The sequence below is a fragment of the Lepidochelys kempii genome, chromosome 3 (genome assembly GCF_965140285.1).
Source record: "Lepidochelys kempii isolate rLepKem1 chromosome 3, rLepKem1.hap1, whole genome shotgun sequence".
In the NCBI taxonomy this organism is placed as follows: domain Eukaryota; kingdom Metazoa; phylum Chordata; order Testudines; family Cheloniidae; genus Lepidochelys; species Lepidochelys kempii.
This window is the reverse complement of record NC_136382.1, coordinates 77,603,647-77,620,840: the sequence shown is the minus strand read 5'-3', so window position 1 is coordinate 77,620,840 and position 17,194 is coordinate 77,603,647. Positions and strand designations below refer to the sequence as shown.

The 17,194-nt window shown below is 38.3% G+C and overlaps 1 protein-coding gene across 6 annotated transcripts in view; it reads left to right on the top strand.

Moving 5' to 3' along the window:
- Nucleotides 1–17,194, top strand: part of ASCC3 (activating signal cointegrator 1 complex subunit 3) — a 508,218-nt gene that overhangs the window by 363,574 nt on the left and 127,450 nt on the right. For all 6 annotated transcript variants that reach the window (XM_073336864.2, XM_073336863.2, XM_073336867.2 and 3 more), the window contains 6 exons: nt 3,444–3,608; nt 4,400–4,486; nt 5,320–5,496; nt 8,913–9,138; nt 13,746–13,900; nt 16,314–16,412. In XM_073336864.2, coding sequence (XP_073192965.2) covers nt 3,444–3,608; nt 4,400–4,486; nt 5,320–5,496; nt 8,913–9,138; nt 13,746–13,900; nt 16,314–16,412 — 909 coding nt within the window. The remainder of the gene's footprint in view (nt 1–3,443; nt 3,609–4,399; nt 4,487–5,319; nt 5,497–8,912; nt 9,139–13,745; nt 13,901–16,313; nt 16,413–17,194) is intronic.

Below are 17,194 nucleotides of genomic sequence, written 5' to 3'. Positions count from 1 at the left end.
AGAGTTTTACTCCTTTGTTTTTATGTTGTTTTTAGATATTATTTTGTGTATTGGAATAAATCAGAACACAGATATATTTTTTTCATAGTGGAATTCCTTATTTTTACTTTTTGGTGTGTTTCATAGTTTGCAGGAAATGTAAACACCTATCTTTCTTTAACACAGCTGTATATGCTCTACTAGAGCCTTCAACAATAGTAGTTCGATAGGTAGGAGAAGAACATAAACTGGTAGGAGGAAAAAACCAAGGAATTATTTCTCTGGAAGATCTATTTATTTATTATTTATTAATAGCAACTGTTTGAAGCTGCTTAGAGGTTTTGCAGGTAGGAGTAGTCCTGTTGGATGTAGTTTAGTGGTCAGAGTGCAGATGAGATGGTCAGAGGTTCATGATAAATGTAATTTATTTCACATCTCCACAATTTGTTGCATGGCTGCATAGTTTTTAAAATGATTATCAACACCCCAGTTTTGAGTATGTATAACGTTCACAGCAGTATGCCAGTGTCATGTTTCAGGTCCAAAATCTTTGTCCTTGTGGCTGGACGTGGGATTTAAACGATAGGGAAAGTGGGTAAGAATTCCATAGTTCTCAATACATTATAGTGAGGTGTAATTTAAATATTTTATGGGCTCTCATTTAGAATGGCTTTCTGAGTGCAGTCATCCCAAATGCATATTAATAAAACTCTTATACTACATTATAGTGTATTTGTATATGGTTAGCCAAACTCACATAGCCAGGGAAATGAAATGTATAATATAACATGTTATCAAATACTATATCTAACTATATCTATGTCTCCTTCACTGCCACATCCTGTACTGAAGTGGCCTTTGCTTTTTTGTGTTAAGATAGAAACAGGCTATGCCTATTAGAGGTGGTGTTGATTTGAATAGCAGAGAGCAAGTAGGCCTTCAGACCTAGATATTCTCTTCTTTCTTGGAAGCATATGATTTATGGTTTTACATTGCCGTGTTATGTAATACAGAGTGCAGGGCAGTTGTGCAGTTTCAGGTGCAGCATAACTATAGTTTTACCAGTTATGCAATTCCTTTTCCTCCCTATCCAGTTGTGGGTGTTTAATTTTCATAATCGGTATACAGTTATTTCTTAATAATCTTGATAATCTTGTGATTTGCAATTTATATATCCATATTGGCCCGCCATTATTAGCCAGTCTAACCATTCAAAGTGCATTGATTTGCATAATCACTTCTGGTCAGATTGTCCCCAGATGTATAGTGGGGGTGGGAGTGTGCAACGAACCTTCTCTCTTCCCCCCTGCCCTTTATGTCCTGTGTAAGAGCTACACAGTATTTCAGTCCTTGCTCCCATGAGGTCTCTCAGTACCACAAAAGGTGCAGTAAGGGGGCAAGGCAAGGCAAGGCTGCACACCGCCCCACCACTCCAAGGAGCATGCTTTGCTCCCCAAAGGGCTGTAGCAGCTCTAGGACCTCGGAGTATTGGTTGATCACAGGATGACTATGAGCCGCCAACGTGGTATGGCCGAGAAAAAAGCTAATGCGGTCTTGGGATGCATCAGGCGAGATATTTCCAGTAGAGATAAGGAGGTGTTAGTACTGTTATACAAGGCACTGGTGAGCCCTCATCTGCAATATTGTGTGCAGTTCTGGTCTCCCATGTTTAAGAAGGATGAATTCAAACTCAAACAGGTACAAAGAAAGGCTACTAGGATGATCCCAGGAATGGAAAACCTGTCTTATGAAAGGAGACTCAAAGAGCTTGGCTTGTTTAGCCTAACCAAAAGAAGACTGAGGGGAGATATGATTGCTCTCTCTATATATATTGGAGGGATAAATACAAGGGAGGGAGAGGAATTATTTAAGCTCAGTACCAATGTGGACACAAGAACAAATGGATATAAACTGGCCATCAAGAGGTTTAGATTTGAAATTAGACAACGGTTTCTAACCATCAGAAGAGTGAAGTTCTGGAGTAGCCTTCCAAAGGGAGCAGTGGGGGCAAAAGACATATCTGGCTTCAAGACTAAGCTTGATAAGTTTATGGAGGGGATGGTATGATAGCCTAATTTTGGCAATGAATTGATCTTTGACTATTAGCGGTAAATATGCCCAGTGGCCTGTGATGGAATGCTAGATGGGGTGGGATCTGAGTTACTACAGAGAATTCTTTCCTGGGTGTGTGGCTGGTGAGTCTTGCCCACATGCTTAGGGGTTTATGATCGCCATATTTGGGGTTGGGAAGGAATTTTCCTCCAGGGCACATTGGCAGAGGCCCTGGGGGTTTTTCACATTCCTCTGCAGCGTGGGGCACGGGTCACTTGCTGTAGGATTCTCTGCGTCTTGAAGTCTGTAAACCACGATTTGAGGACTTCAGTAGGTCAGGGGGTTGTTACAGCAATGGGTGGGTGAGATTCCGTGGCCTGTATTGTGCAGGTCATCAGGCTAGATGATCATAATGGTCCCTTCTGACCTTAAAGTCCATGATTCTTCTAACTGTTGGAGAATCCCTGTCTCTTTCCTTTTGAGTCAGCTTAGGAAAACTGTAAATAAAAATGTATATCAGTTATTCTGAAGGAAAGGCCTTGCTACTTAGGAATATGGGGAAATAAAGAAGAGGATGAATTATATAACGGATTAAAGAGTTTCTAAAATAACGTCCTTTTCAACAGTTTGTCGACAGCCCATATTTGGACTTTGTGATTTTTTTCTCTTCCATTTCAGTTTTGAATATTTCATTAAAAATATCAACATAAGAAAAAACTGAGCTTTCTTCTGATTAGGGCATTGATCCTGCAGACGCATGCTTAACTTTATGCACATGAGTAGTCCAGACCTGTTCAGTCTCTTGTAGTGGCCAGGAGGCTACTGTTTTTAGCGGCAACTGAGCTGCTGTTGAAGTTGCAGGTGCTTGGGAGCTGAAATTGTCTTATTTGGTAAGAGCCATTCTAGGCAGGATCTCTATTGTCGAAGTCCTTCAGCATTCCTAACTATAGAGATGCAGCCATGAGGAGTCTAACTACAGAGACACAGCAGGCAGGGGCAACCAGTGCTGGACACCCAGCTATGGGCTAGCAAGTCAGCCAGAACTATATTTTAGTAATAAATACAGCAACACCACCATTAGTCTTTCAGTGCTATAACTATCCAGGGTCAAGTAACTTCCCTGTTGTTGTTTTTTGTTGTTGTTGTTGAAATATAGTATAATTTTGATGATGGACCAGTATATCGGCTGCATTTTCTCATTTGTATTCATGTTTGGTATGTGTAGCAGCTTTTTGTGAACTTATCGTCAGTATAACTGGTATTAATAAGGACTGAACTAACTCTTGGTGTGATAGTCATGGCCTTATTTTATTTGTTTTGCAACTGTATTTTGTTTCTGTCTTTTAGAAAAGCTGAATTATCTCGGTGAAATGCCTCATTTGTCCCTTTTGTATTTTGTTCATGGTTTCTAGATGGATCCAGGGCTAGAGAAGCACAGAGAACAACTGGTGATTGAAGTTGGCAGAAAGCTAGACAAAGCCCGCATGATTCGTTTTGAAGAGAGAACTGGATTTTTTTCTTCAACAGATTTAGGCAGAATTGCCAGCCACTATTATATTAAGTATAATACTATTGAGGTACAACAACTTGTTCTACTTCTGGTATACTTCTCTCTTTTTAACCCTTTATATAAAATGGTCATGAGAAGATTTTATAGGTCATGTAGCCAATTTAACACTGATATCTTTTTCAAATCGTGGTTACAAAAGAAACTGTCTGAGCATATGGCAATAGGGAAAGCTCAGCAGCATTGATTTGGTCAGATTTGGTTTTGGGTGATGATTTCTACATTCTCTGCCCCTTCCTAAGACTTAGATATCTTATCACCTGTATGTCCATTTGCAGGAAGTAGGATTTGCATGCACAGAGCCCACTAACAGAAATGTTTCTGTGGGGTGAAAATGCTATCACCTTGTCATTCATGTGCCATACAGGCAAGTGTTAGTGCACTGAAGCTTGTGTAAACTGTTCCTGCTCCATTGGAGCCTGGGAGTGGAAAATGTGTTGTATCGTTCTTTAGTTAGGCGTTTATCATACACATTCGAACATAGTGTGGACAAGATTTTCAAAAGTGACTATGGATTTTGGTTGCCTCCATTTTTGGGTCTCCAACTCGAGACAACTTAAAAGCAGCTGTTTTTTTAGGTAAGTGCAGAGAAGGCCCTCTGAACATTTGGTCCTCTTTAAGTAGTCTGAAGCTGGGTATCCAATAACCAAGACACCTACTTACTTTTAAAAATCTTAGAGACTCTCTTCTTTGAGTTGTTACTGAAAGCAGAATTGTCTTTAATTTTAAGTTGGTAGGTCAAAATCATTGTTTTTGCATTTTTATTTTTAACAGTAAATGAAATCATTTTATTTTTGATAGACTTTCAATGAACATTTTGATGCTCACAAAACAGAAGGTGATATTCTTGCTATAGTATCTAAGGCAGAAGAATTTGAACAGATCAAGGTAAGATTGCATCACTTCATCCAGAAGGACACTTCTAATGGAAGTAGACCCTAATCCACAGTATCAGGTCCATAAAATGCATAACCAGTGGTTGGAGAATGAGTGCGGCTTTTAACCCCACTCTCTGAGTCCTCTGGATGTCAGGTAGTCAGGGCCTGATGGAAATGGCCCCCAACTGGTTCCCTGTAGGGGCCAAACATTTACTGTCTTTAAATAAATTTTAGACTGAGACTGTCAGTCTCAGTAGATTTATGGTGTGTTTTGCATTCTCATCAGTGAGAATGTAAAATGCTATGCATTATTCAAACTGTAGATATGAATATTTCTTTACTTGTATTAAGACTTAATCTTATTAACAGAGAAAACTGTAATATCATGAATCATAGTACTTTACAGTTTTGAGCTAAGAACATATTATGCTACATACACATTATATGACTATAATGAATGCATTTAATGTTAATTCAAATTTTCCCTAATCCAGATGGACAGAGGTTTTACTCTGGTCAAATAAAAAATGAAATCTCATCAGATGGAGGATGGTAGGGTCAGAAGATTCAATTTTTGTGGCATATCAAATTTCTGTGTGTCAATGGCAACCTTAATTGATGGTGATGAATAATAAAATGTAATTGTGTCACTATTAAGATAGTTTCAATTAAGTTCTATTAGCTACAGTCTGGAAGACTTGGGTTTTTTTTTTGGGGGGGGGTTGTGTGTAAAACTAGACTCTGTTTAAAATAATGTTTCTAAGAGATAATGGAAATTTAATTTAGTGTGAAAGTTTTTACCAAGTTACTCCAACCTCTTCAAACTTCTTTACTGTGTTTTAGGTAAGAGAAGAAGAAATAGAGGAACTGGATGCCTTACTGAACAATTTCTGTGAACTTTCTGCTCCCGGAGGTGTAGAGAACAGTTATGGAAAGATAAATATCCTCCTTCAAACATATATTAGCCGAGGAGAGATTGATAGTTTCTCCCTTATTTCAGACTCTGCATATGTTGCACAGGTAAAATAAATAAATAAATAAAATCTCTTCATTTGTCTTTCTTCACATCTTTCATTTACCCAGCTATATGGATAGCTATGTGGGCCCAGATTTTCAAACATATATGCACATATGATTTGAAAATCTGAGCACTAGCTTTTGAGATTTCAACACAGAATATGTTTGATTTAGTGGAAAATAATTGCTAAGTGCTAATTTAGGAGGCCAAGTTGTACTTTTTTAGTTGAGTTTGAATTAGTTTTCCAGTATAGTAGCCATTAACTATTGTTTGTTATCTTTCATAGTTTAAATTGCAGTTGCATACAAGATGTTAGCCTTAAACCTCAGTGTTTCCTAAATTTACCAAAAAGTGTAAATCCATTTAACTTTCTTGCATTCTAATTTTATATGTTTGTTTTGCATAAAATTGGTTTACACCAGAATATGTTCTATTAATATTGGTTTTACAAATCTTAAGTAGGTTGCATACACACTTGTCAGAATTGGCTTTAAGTTCACACCACATACCATTAAACGGCTAGATTGACCCTAGAAGTTCACCAGTCATATACAGATTGGCATTTGCTTAATTTGAACATACACTTATTTGAAAGGGACTAGCCTGAGTGATCTTGCAGAGTGGCAAAACATAACTTCAAGCTGATTGTGCATTGTGTCTGGTAGTGTTTAGACTTGAAATTTAAAAAACCTGAAAGGGGATACCAAACATTATGGAAGACCTCTCCACAGTTGAGGGAACTACACTATGTTGACACCCACACAATAATAGCAGACTAGTCCATGCTCTTGCTTGATAGCTCAGTTTAACACCCGAAGTGGTCATCAACTTGATGGGTTGTTTGGTCATCACATGGATACAACAGCACTGGAAATCTATGGAATATTGCTATTTCTTCACAAGTCCAGGATCCATCCCAGGAAGTCAGTGGGCCACTTGAAATTTGTCTTAAAAGGGCATCTGTTAACTGGCTTGAGGACCCTAAAAGAGGCAAATGACACCGCTCATAAACAATTCCATATGTCAACCAATAGTAAATGTATATAGTGGTTATAAGGTTGTGGCTTTTGGGACAATTAGGAGTATTTCTGTCTCTTCATTAAGCAGCAGCAGCATAGTATGTTCTGACATTGTGCTGTCAGATCTTGCCAAACCATTTTAAGAAGAAATAATAAAAATTGTATTTAAATTATATTAAGGATGAGAGTTAAACACTTAAAAGCATAAATATTCTGAGTTTAGGTCGTCATGCCATCTTCGCTTGTTTCCTTGTGTTCAGGTTTTACAGCACACATGGGCTTGCTGAGATCATTATACATATCATAAAGATTGTGATACATGCACAACAAGATCATTTTAAGAGAGGTCTCTCAATTTCAGTTTATAGCTTTTATTTGTCTCTTTCAACTGTAGCATTTTAAAGCAGGTGGTGTGGTCCCATACGCAGGTGCCCAATTTATGAATTGTGTAATAATTTACGTGAGGACATGAGTGGTAGTGCTTAGAATCACAATTTTTAAATTGCAGTTCTACTCCAAACAGTGACTACAGTAACGCCTCACTTAACATTGTAGTTATGTTCCTGAAAAATGCGACTTTAAGCGAAACGATGTTAAGCAAATCCAATTTCCCCATAAGAATTAATGTAAATAGTGGGGTGTTAGTTTCCAGGGAAATTTTTTTTGCCAGACAAAAGACATTATATACATTTTAAACAATTTTAAACAAGCAATTGAATACAGGTATACGTTTTAAGCAATTGTAAAGAAACAATTTAATACTACAATCCCCATTGCTGAGTATGAAGCAATGGGATGTGCAGGCACAGGCACTGCCCACTGGCACTGCAGACAATGAGGCAGGCAAGGAGTCTGAAGGTGCCGTAGGCTAGGAGAAGCATGTTGTGCAGCAGCAGCTTCCCCTATTGTGCAAGCACCAGGGGCGGGGTACTCAACCCTCAGCCCGCCCACTCCACCCCTTCCCCCAAGCCCCCAGCCTTAGCCCGCCTCTTCTCCGTCCCCCCCACCTCCTCCCCCTTTACTCTGCACGCCATGTCCTCGCTCCTCCCCGCTCCCTCCCCTGCCTCCTGCCCGTGGCAATCAGCTGGTTTGCGGCATTCAGGAGGGATGGGAGAGGAGCAAGGACTCGGCACGCAGGCTCCCCCTCCCTCTCCTGCCCACGGCAGTCCGCTGGTTTGTAGCATTCAGGAGGTGGGGAGGGAGGGGGAGCCTGTGCGCCTAGTCTTCGCTCCTGCCTCCTGAATGCCGCAAACCAGCTGATTGCCATGGGCAGGAGGCGTGGGGAGCAGGGGGCAAGGTGCTGATCTGCGGGGTCTGCTGGTGGGACAAAGCAGGCAGCCAAACGACACTATAGCGGAGCATTGCACAACTTTAAACAAGCATGTTCTGTAATGGATCAGGGACATAAGATCGAAACAATGTTAAGCAAGAGGACATTAAGTAGGGAGTTACTGTATTTTAAAAAAATTGTTCCTTCTACCTCAGTAGAAGAGTAGTAACTGCGTGCTTTAGTGACAAAATATTTTAGTACCTGGTTTTTTTTAAACTCCTGTTAGCACTGCAGAGCCAGCACAAAGTGAATGCTATTCTGCTCAGTGAGTCATCAACAGAACTACGAGCTCATTTCTCACTGTAAAGTCAGATTCTTCCCTCAGTTACACCTAGGCAATCCCACTGAAAACAATGGGCTTGCATGGGTGTGTAATTGGGCAGAAATGGGCGGCAAAATATTTGTCATTGCCATGTTAGATGAGTATGGATGGATAGATTATTTTTTATATACAGTCTATGAAGAATTAATCTTGATGTTGAGATTCTAAGTTAAGTTTTCAGGGAATGCAAATAAAAGAAGAAAGCAAACATTTTTATAAACTAAGTAAAAGTGATTGAGAAGTCATTGAGACACAGTGAGCAAAACCCCTGAGTGCTGGTGTAACTATGATCAAAACCAAGGACAGGAATCCTGCGGTAGACCTAGCAATTGAACCTACTTCTTCTGACTACCAGACTTGGGCTTTAACCACAAGACCATGTTCCCCCTCAGCATGAATATCCAATTTTAAATTTTGAGCACGGTCAGGGTTATTGTAACAAAAAAAAAGTATTACTATCAACAATTGTTTCTGTTTACTATAACACTATAACTTTAATAATTGTTTAATTGTATGTATTTACTGTCATCATCCCATTAAGTAATGATGAAGCACTTTTAAGAGATGCAATTAATCATTAGGTAGAAACTGAAAAATAAATTTTTCAAGAATATTTTAGCTAAAACTTAACAATAAAAATATGTTGTTTTGGGAGTCTGATAGGAAAAAAACATAGATGCTGTATCCAATGAAAAATGTTTGATCTGAATCTAATATTTTTCTTTGTCTCTATGTTTCACTCTGTAGAATGCAGCTCGGATTGTTCGAGCCCTTTTTGAGGTTGCTCTTAGGAAACGATGGCCTGCAATGACGTACCGGCTACTGAACCTCAGCAAAGTCATTGACAAGCGGCTGTGGGGCTGGGCCAACCCTTTGCGACAGTTCTCAGTGTTGCCACCATCAGTCCTCGCAAAGCTGGAGGAAAAGAATCTCTCTGTAGATAAGATGAAGGACATGAGGAAAGATGAAATAGGTAAAAAACATAATAAGTAATGTTCTGTTTAAAAATTGGACTCTATGTTCTCCTCTTTACATTGAGTAGGAACTTACTATTAATCCCATTGATTTCTGACAGTTGATAAACCAGGTCCTTCGTTACTTACAACTTGTTTATGTGAAAAAGAGTGAAAGTGGGGAATTATAACAAAGGACACTACCAATAAGTGGTTCGTGCCTGCTTCTGAATGATCGCATTCATTTTCATTTAACCTGAGGAGTTCATTGCCACAAGATTATCATTCCAGCCAAGAGTTTAGTGGAGTTTAGTAAAGGATTTGATATATATCAGTAATGAGGACATCCACAATTACATTTATAGGAATAAAAACAATATTAGAAGGTGTATATAAACGCTTATGCATTAGCTAGGCACCAACTGATGGGGTCGGAGGGAGACAGTTAAGAAGAATTTTTCTTTATTTTAAATACTTTTTAACTTGTTAACCTTGCTTTGGAGGGATATTTTAGATCCTGGCCTTCAGTCTGCATTTCCAGGCCTCTGGTCCAAGGTGATACTTTTAACAGCATTTTTGTTATAGAATAATCAGGGTTGGGGCACTTTCAACTCTGTCTGTTACAAAAAAGTAGACTGGAATTTTCAAATAGTTCCCAAATGTACAGTGAAAATAGACATTTGGCATCTTTTCAGTCTTGGACTGGCTTGACTCAGCAACCACAGATGACCTTTGTTTGCAGTCTGCAAGTGTTCAGATCACTTCCAAGATAAGGCCCCAATCCCACAAACACTTATGGTATTTGATTCATATGAGTAGTCCCAAAGTTAAGCACCATGCATAAGTGTGTGCAGGATATGGGCCTATGTTTTTATTTTCAAAGTTAAATCGGGTGCTTAAAAGAAATCTCCAAAGGTTTTATATCATCACTAAATATAGTATCTATGTATGTGTGTGTATTCTGTGGCTTTTCAGATCAGCTTCTGTACCTTATGTATTATAATAAATCAATTTGTACTTTCACAGTATTATTTCAATGCTTAATACTAGTATAATATGGCAGTGAATATGGCCCTGCTCTTTTTTTTAAAGAAAACTGCCCTATGATTTTTCTGGAACACAAGATGCTTGATTAAAAGACATGGAAAGAGTTTCACTCTCCTAAATTTCAGTGTGAATGGCACTTAGCATTGAACTATGAGTTTAGGTATGTTTCTACATGTATATAGAATATACATAGTTATATTTTAAATGGACTACTTTTCGTGTGTAAGCAGATGGAGTCTAGTATTTTAACATGGGAATAGATTATTAGTGATTAGATACTGTGGTAATAGGTGTCCTATAGTCCTATAAATGCCTAGGAAAAATACAAAGTGCATCCCTGAGAGCTGTTACTTATTTAATGTCCTCCTCCCTATCTGCTTTCTATCTCCCTCCCTCCCTCCAAGACATTGGAGAGAGAGGGAAAGCATTTGCTGGCCTGCCAGCCATCCTTTTTCTTAATTTAGAATTCAGTGCCACATTGAAATATGGAAAGAGAGCATTTTCAGGCTATTAGCTTGTTTTCAGCACCTCTCCGTATTAGTTTCAATATGAGCCCCCACACCGCTTTTAAGTAGCAGGGTGACTTGAAGTAAAAAGAGAGGAGTTGGCTGTCAGGGAAACCCTTCCAGCATCCCTATGTAACGATGCTGGTTCTAGCTGGACCCAACTGAGAGTGCCAATTCAGGACAAATTGCTTCAAGCAGGGCAGTTACAGCCCAAGGCTGGGGTTTCTGTGCACACCAAGGCAAACCAAATCAGCCAAATAAAGAAGACTTTGGTTTTACCCCACTGGCTAACCACAAGTCACACAAGCAAATCCCTTAGGCACTCCAGTTTCCCAGTATCACCATTTCCAGCACAAATCCAGGTTTTCTCCCCCCCCCCCCCCCCGCCCCAAAACAAACCCACTCTCCTGTTGTTGTTGGGTTTTTTTTGGAGGGGGGGGGAAACCTGGATTTGTGCTGGAAATGGCCCACCTTGATTATCATACACATTGTAAGGAGAGTGATCACTTTAGATAAGCTATTACCAGGAGGAGAGTAGGGTGGGGGGAGAGAAAACCTTTTGCAGTGATAAACACCCATTTTTTCATGGTTTGTGTGTATAAAAACATCTTCTGTATTTTTCACAGTATGCATCCAATGAAGTGAGATGTAGCTCACGAAAGCTTATGCTCAAATAAATGGGTTAGTGTCTAAGGTGCCACAAGTACTCCTTTTCTTTTTGCGAATACAGACTAACACGGCTGTTAACTCTGAAATCTGGAGTACTGTGTCCAGTTTTGGGCCCCACACTACAAGAAAGATGTGGAAAAATTGGAAAGGGTCCAGCGGAGGGCAACAAAAATGATTAAGGGACTGGAACATATGACTTATGAGGAGAGGCTGAGGGAACTGGGATTGTTTAGTCTGCGGAAGAGAAGAATGAGGGGGGATTTGATAGCTGCTTTCAACTACCTGAAAGGGGGTTCCAAAGAGGATGGCTCTAGACTATTCTCAGTGGTAGCAGATGACAGAACAAGGAGTAATGGTCTCAAGTTGCAGTGGGGGAGGTTTAGGTTGTATATTAGGAAAAACTTTTTCACTAGAAGGGTGGTGAAACACTGGAATGCGTTACCTAGGGAGGTAGTGGAATCTCCTTCCTTAGAAGTTTTTAAGGTCAGGCTGGGATGATTTAGTTGGGGATTGGTCCTGCTTTGAGCAGGAGGTTGGACTAGATGACCTCCTGAGCTCCGTTCCAACCCTGATATTCTATGATTCTCTGTTTGGCCCTGGTAAAGCCTCAGCTGGAGTACTATGCCCAGGTCTGGGTGCCACATTTCAGGAAAGCTGTGGTAAATTTGGAGAGAATCCAGAGAAGAGCAACAAAAATGATTTAAAAAAAAAATTAGAAAACCTAATCTGTGAGGAAAGGTTAAAAAAAACTGCCCATATTTAGTCTTGAGAAAAGAAAATTAATTGGGGACCTGATAAGTCTTGAAATATGTTAAGATCTGCTACAAAGAGGACAGTGATCAATTGTTCTTTGTCTCCTGAAGGTAGGAAAGGTAGAAAGTAATAGGGTCAAGGGAGATTTTGGTTAGATAATAGGAAAAACTTTCCAACTATAAGGATTTTCCATAATTGGACATTTTTAAGAATAGGATAGATAAACTCCTGTCAATATGGTCTAGATGTACTTGATCCTGCTTCATTGCAGGGGCCTGGACTTAATGAACTTTTGAGGTCCTTTCTAGCCTTACATTTCTATGATTCAGTGGGAATAAATGCTGCACTTTATGTGCAGATCCTGGATCCAGTCTGCCTAAAAATTAAACAAAAACAAGTTCATTTAAAAAAATAAAAAGCCTTCACATTGAAACAAAAGAGGTAATGAAAATCAAGCGTCTTCCCCTGGAAATTGACGGGAAGGTTTTTTTTACAGTTTAATTGATTGTCGTATTCTCTGAAAAAGTATTTAAAGTCTTTGTCGAATCAAGTAAGTTTTATACTTCTTTTAGTTAAAAATGCCTATTTTTAAGCAGCCAATTCCTTGGGTTAGCAGATTGTATGATTCTGAAATTTTGAGAAGTCACAGATTTTTCTTTTAACATTCTCTTGCTGTAACTCTAAAATAACACCACCACCATCACAGCAGATGGGCCCTAATTCTGCAATGACGTGTGCAGGCAGATCACTGTATAGACCCGCATGGGGTCTTCACACAGACTCAAGGGTTCACCGACATGCATCACATTGTAGAACTGATCTGCCTGTATAGTCTTATTGAGCTAACTGAACTGTAGGAACATCAATATTTTATATGCCTTCGGAAGTTTTGCTTTTGCCTGTAAAAAAAAAAATTGACATAAGTAGAATAAGGGCAGTTCGGGACTGGAAAAGTTGCACCCGTTTAAAGAAATTGATTTAAAATCAATCTAGTTAAAATGGTGCACACTCTTAATGTAGATGCGCTTAATTTACAGATGTGAGCTAACTGATTTAAGCAAGGGTTAAACCTGCTTGTGTCTACATGAGGAGTTTGCCTTGCTTTAACTAGATCAATTTTAATTTGAGTGAGGCCTAGTCTACGTGATAACGTTATACAGTTTTAACTAAATCCATTTACATATCAATTTAGTTAAATTCGTGCAACCCCCAGGCATAGCTATCAGTTTAAGTGCCTCATATTGATGCAACTTAAGTAGTCAAGAATCAACTTAAACAAAATCATATCACCTCCTGGGTTAGTATTTATGTGTATAGAAGAGACTATATGTTTTTCTAACTAGCAGGTCAAAAAGTCATAGAAGAAAAAGGAAACTATCTTGAAATAGCAAATTATGCAGCATGAATTCTTAATAGTTATTTTGACCCATTGGTAAAAGCCAGCAGGGGAGTTGTTAATGTCTTTTTCTGAGCTGTAAATTGCTAATTCAAATTAAGTATTACAAAATATTCCAACATACCAGATCAAGAGAGTCATTTACACACAAAACAAGCAAGCAATAACATTCCTCTCTAAAACCCTATTTAAAAGTCTAATTTGTATTATTTTTCCTGTAAATCTACATTTGTTTCACCTGGTGTTTTCTTTGCAGGTCACATGCTGCGTCATGTGCATATTGGGTTAAAGGTCAAACAATGTGTCCATCAAATTCCCTCCATTACAATGGAAGCAGCTATTCAGCCAATTACACGTACTGTACTCCGTGTTAGGCTGAACATCACTCCTGACTTCAAGTGGAATGATCAGGTAAAAATTAAGAAGGGAGTGGGGAAAAGCGCTCTTCCAGCTTTCAGTAATTAAGGTGAAGATTATAGTGAGAATTTAGCTATTTGGATAATGTAAAAAGGTCATTTTAACTATTTATAAAGACAATGTGATCTACAGAGACGAATTAATTTTGAGATGCTTATGGAAGAATATATCTAAAGAAAGTATCCTTTTCTCATTCAAGTTAACTTAAATAAGACTACACTCTTTTGTAACTTCATAAAAGATTGTTTAAGGAACAGATGTTAATAGTGGGAAAATTTGTACATTTACATTTGTAAACTGCTCCAATGTGTAAGGACTTGTCTACATAGGAAAATTACATGGATATAAGCTGGAACTTATATTCACAGGCAATATAACAAGGTGAGAATTTAAACTAATATTGTTATACCTGTATGATACCACCATCGCCCCCCAAGTGGACACTTTTATTCTGTTTAGCTTATGTCACTTGGGAAGGAGTTTAAGCTAAACTAGAAAAGACAGTCTTATAATGGAATAATAGTGCCCACATGGAGCTGTTATATGGGCATAAGGTAAAACTCTTCCATGAAGATAAGGCCTTGGGCACAAACAGGCTTTTCTTCTCTGTTAGGCACATATATCTCATTCTCTTCCACCTTTATGAAATTGGAGAGGTTGTACTTCTGAAAACTAGCAACTAAACACCTGTTCTTGGATTAAGGTTCAGGTTCTAGAACTCCATTTTCAAAGCCTACCCCTTTTATTAAGCAAAAAAGTGCACGTATCAAATTGATCTTGACCACAAAGTGAATATAGCAGACTTTTGTTCTAAAAATAGATTTACACCCTTTTTTAAAAATTGTTTTCCCTGGTCATAAGGGCTTTTACTTTTTCTTTTGGAAAACTTTTCTGTCTTAGATTGTGAATAGAAGGAGTGGTGATCAAAATAACAGGCAGTTTCTTTCTATTCACTTCCTTGACTGATTACAAAAATATCTTTGAATGAATTCCTAACCTAATCTTGCACCAACTAATTTTGGTGACTTAATTTTGTACATGTACTGTTTTATATTACAAAAGGAGATAATTTGAAACATTTAGCTGAGTCTCTATCTTGCATCAGTATTACCAATACAAAGTTCAGTACTGATGAGCCAATATATCATTAAGGACAAAACAGTTTAACGCTTGTTCTTTAACTTGAATCCATTTACAGCAGTTCCTTCCCAAAGCAAACCATAAAGTATACCAAAGAGGTCTATACTTGGAAAGAGGAAGCATTAGGGAAAATAGATTTTTGCCCAAGCTTATTGCTGTGACCTTTGACACAATATCTCTTAATGGTTGCTTTGGAAACATTACAAACATTGTGTCAGTTTGTACTATGGAGCTCTTAAAATGTAAATACATATATTTGTATTAATCAAATCCTGAAAATGTTACTGCCTTTTTTGCTTTGCTGTGACTCTGTTTGTATCCAGTGAGCTTATCATTAATTACGAAAGAAACTTTATTATAGTAAATAACTACAATGATTTAAATTAATTATCATTAAAAATTAATCATTATAATTTTAAATTTAACAGTTGACAAAGTATTAAAGAATTGCTTTCCCATCAGCATACTACTACTATGCTGGTAAGCTGCCCAGAAGACGACAGTGGCAGCTGTCATCAGCACAAAAACTGACTGCAACGGAAGCCTACCCGTAATAAAACTAAAAATGCACCAGCAAAATCAGAATTGTAAATATCCAAGTACTTAATTGAAATGCAGTCACTGATGGCTTATGAACCCATCAACTGTACGTTTTCTGCCCTGGATGAGTGTGTGTAAGACAACACACCATCTAATGCAAGGCCCAAAGAGGATGGTAGTCATAGTGTTCTTGCCTGAAAGATTAGAGGGGTCCAATAAAAACAATTTCCACTGTAGCAGCCTGTAGGGAACTTGGAGGGAGGATCACAAGTTGCTGGAGGAAAGAGTTTTTGGAAAAGTCTGTCTGTGTGCACATGGCTTGAATGCTAGCTGCAGTAGCAGCACCTGAAAATAGTTCTCTTAATAAAAAGACAAGTTAGTTTTAGAAACATGGAGTTTTCTTATGTTATTACCCAGTATTTGAAAAACCCACAGAGACAGAACATTCACTCCTGCTTATATTTATAAAACCCACAGAGACAGAACATTCACTCCTGCTTATATATATGCTTATATTATATATAATGTATCAAACCGGTACAATTATAGATGACTAATTTCAAATGGAAGGGTTTCATCAAAAGTTTTACATGGCTCCCCTGATTTTGTCATATTTTCTATGTAAAAAGTAAACCCACGCCTTACTGAAATATATCCCCAAATATCCAGTGTATTCTGAGAGGTCTATGGAGTACTTGTAACCAGGGAGCCTTTTCTCTTCTTTTAGGTGCATGGCACAGTTGGAGAGCCCTGGTGGATCTGGGTGGAAGACCCCACTAATGATCACATATATCATTCAGAGTATTTTGTCATTCAAAAAAAGCAGGTAACTGTGTCCTTATGCAGAATTTCAAAGCATGTAAGAAAAAAAATCTGGCAGGTAGTTTGGGAATAATTATTATAAATCTCTGTGTTGTCCCAAACCTGAAATTTATACAATAACATTGCCAAATTTTCAAAATCTGTTGTCTGCCTTTCAGTTCTTGATGCATCTGCTAAAATTGGTCTTTGACATGGGTGTTCACTAGTATTGTTACAAAAATAAAATCCATTAAAGGATTTGCCTCTTTCTCTGGCTTCTCTGATGGACAGTTATTTGCAGATGAAAAATCAAATCTGTAATGCTTTTTTTTATTAGGATTGTAAATACACATTACTCATTGCTGTTCCATCCCAACAGATACATAAAATAACTTAATGGCCAAGAGCCTGCCCCTTTTGAAGCCAATGGAAGTAGAATCTTCTCCTAAAGTTGAAAAGGGAGGGATCATCTACCTGTTATCTATGCTTTCTACACACATGCATGAACATACTGTACTTCATGTTGTGCATGTACTTTATTTCCTTGTGGTGCCTGTGCTTGTGAAAGTATGGCAAACTGTTTTAGCTGTTGTGACAGGGTCGGGCCAGATGGCTACAGGAGAGTAATAGAAAGCAGATATATTAGCCCCAGGCTAAGCATGTCCCTTTTCCCTGGGTAAGGTAACAGAGAAGGTTCCAGAACAATCAGGAACCTTCTAGAGACAATTAAGACAGACAGGCTGATTAGAACATCTGCAGCTAATCAAGATATGATTGCTCTCTATAAATATATCAGAGGGATAAATA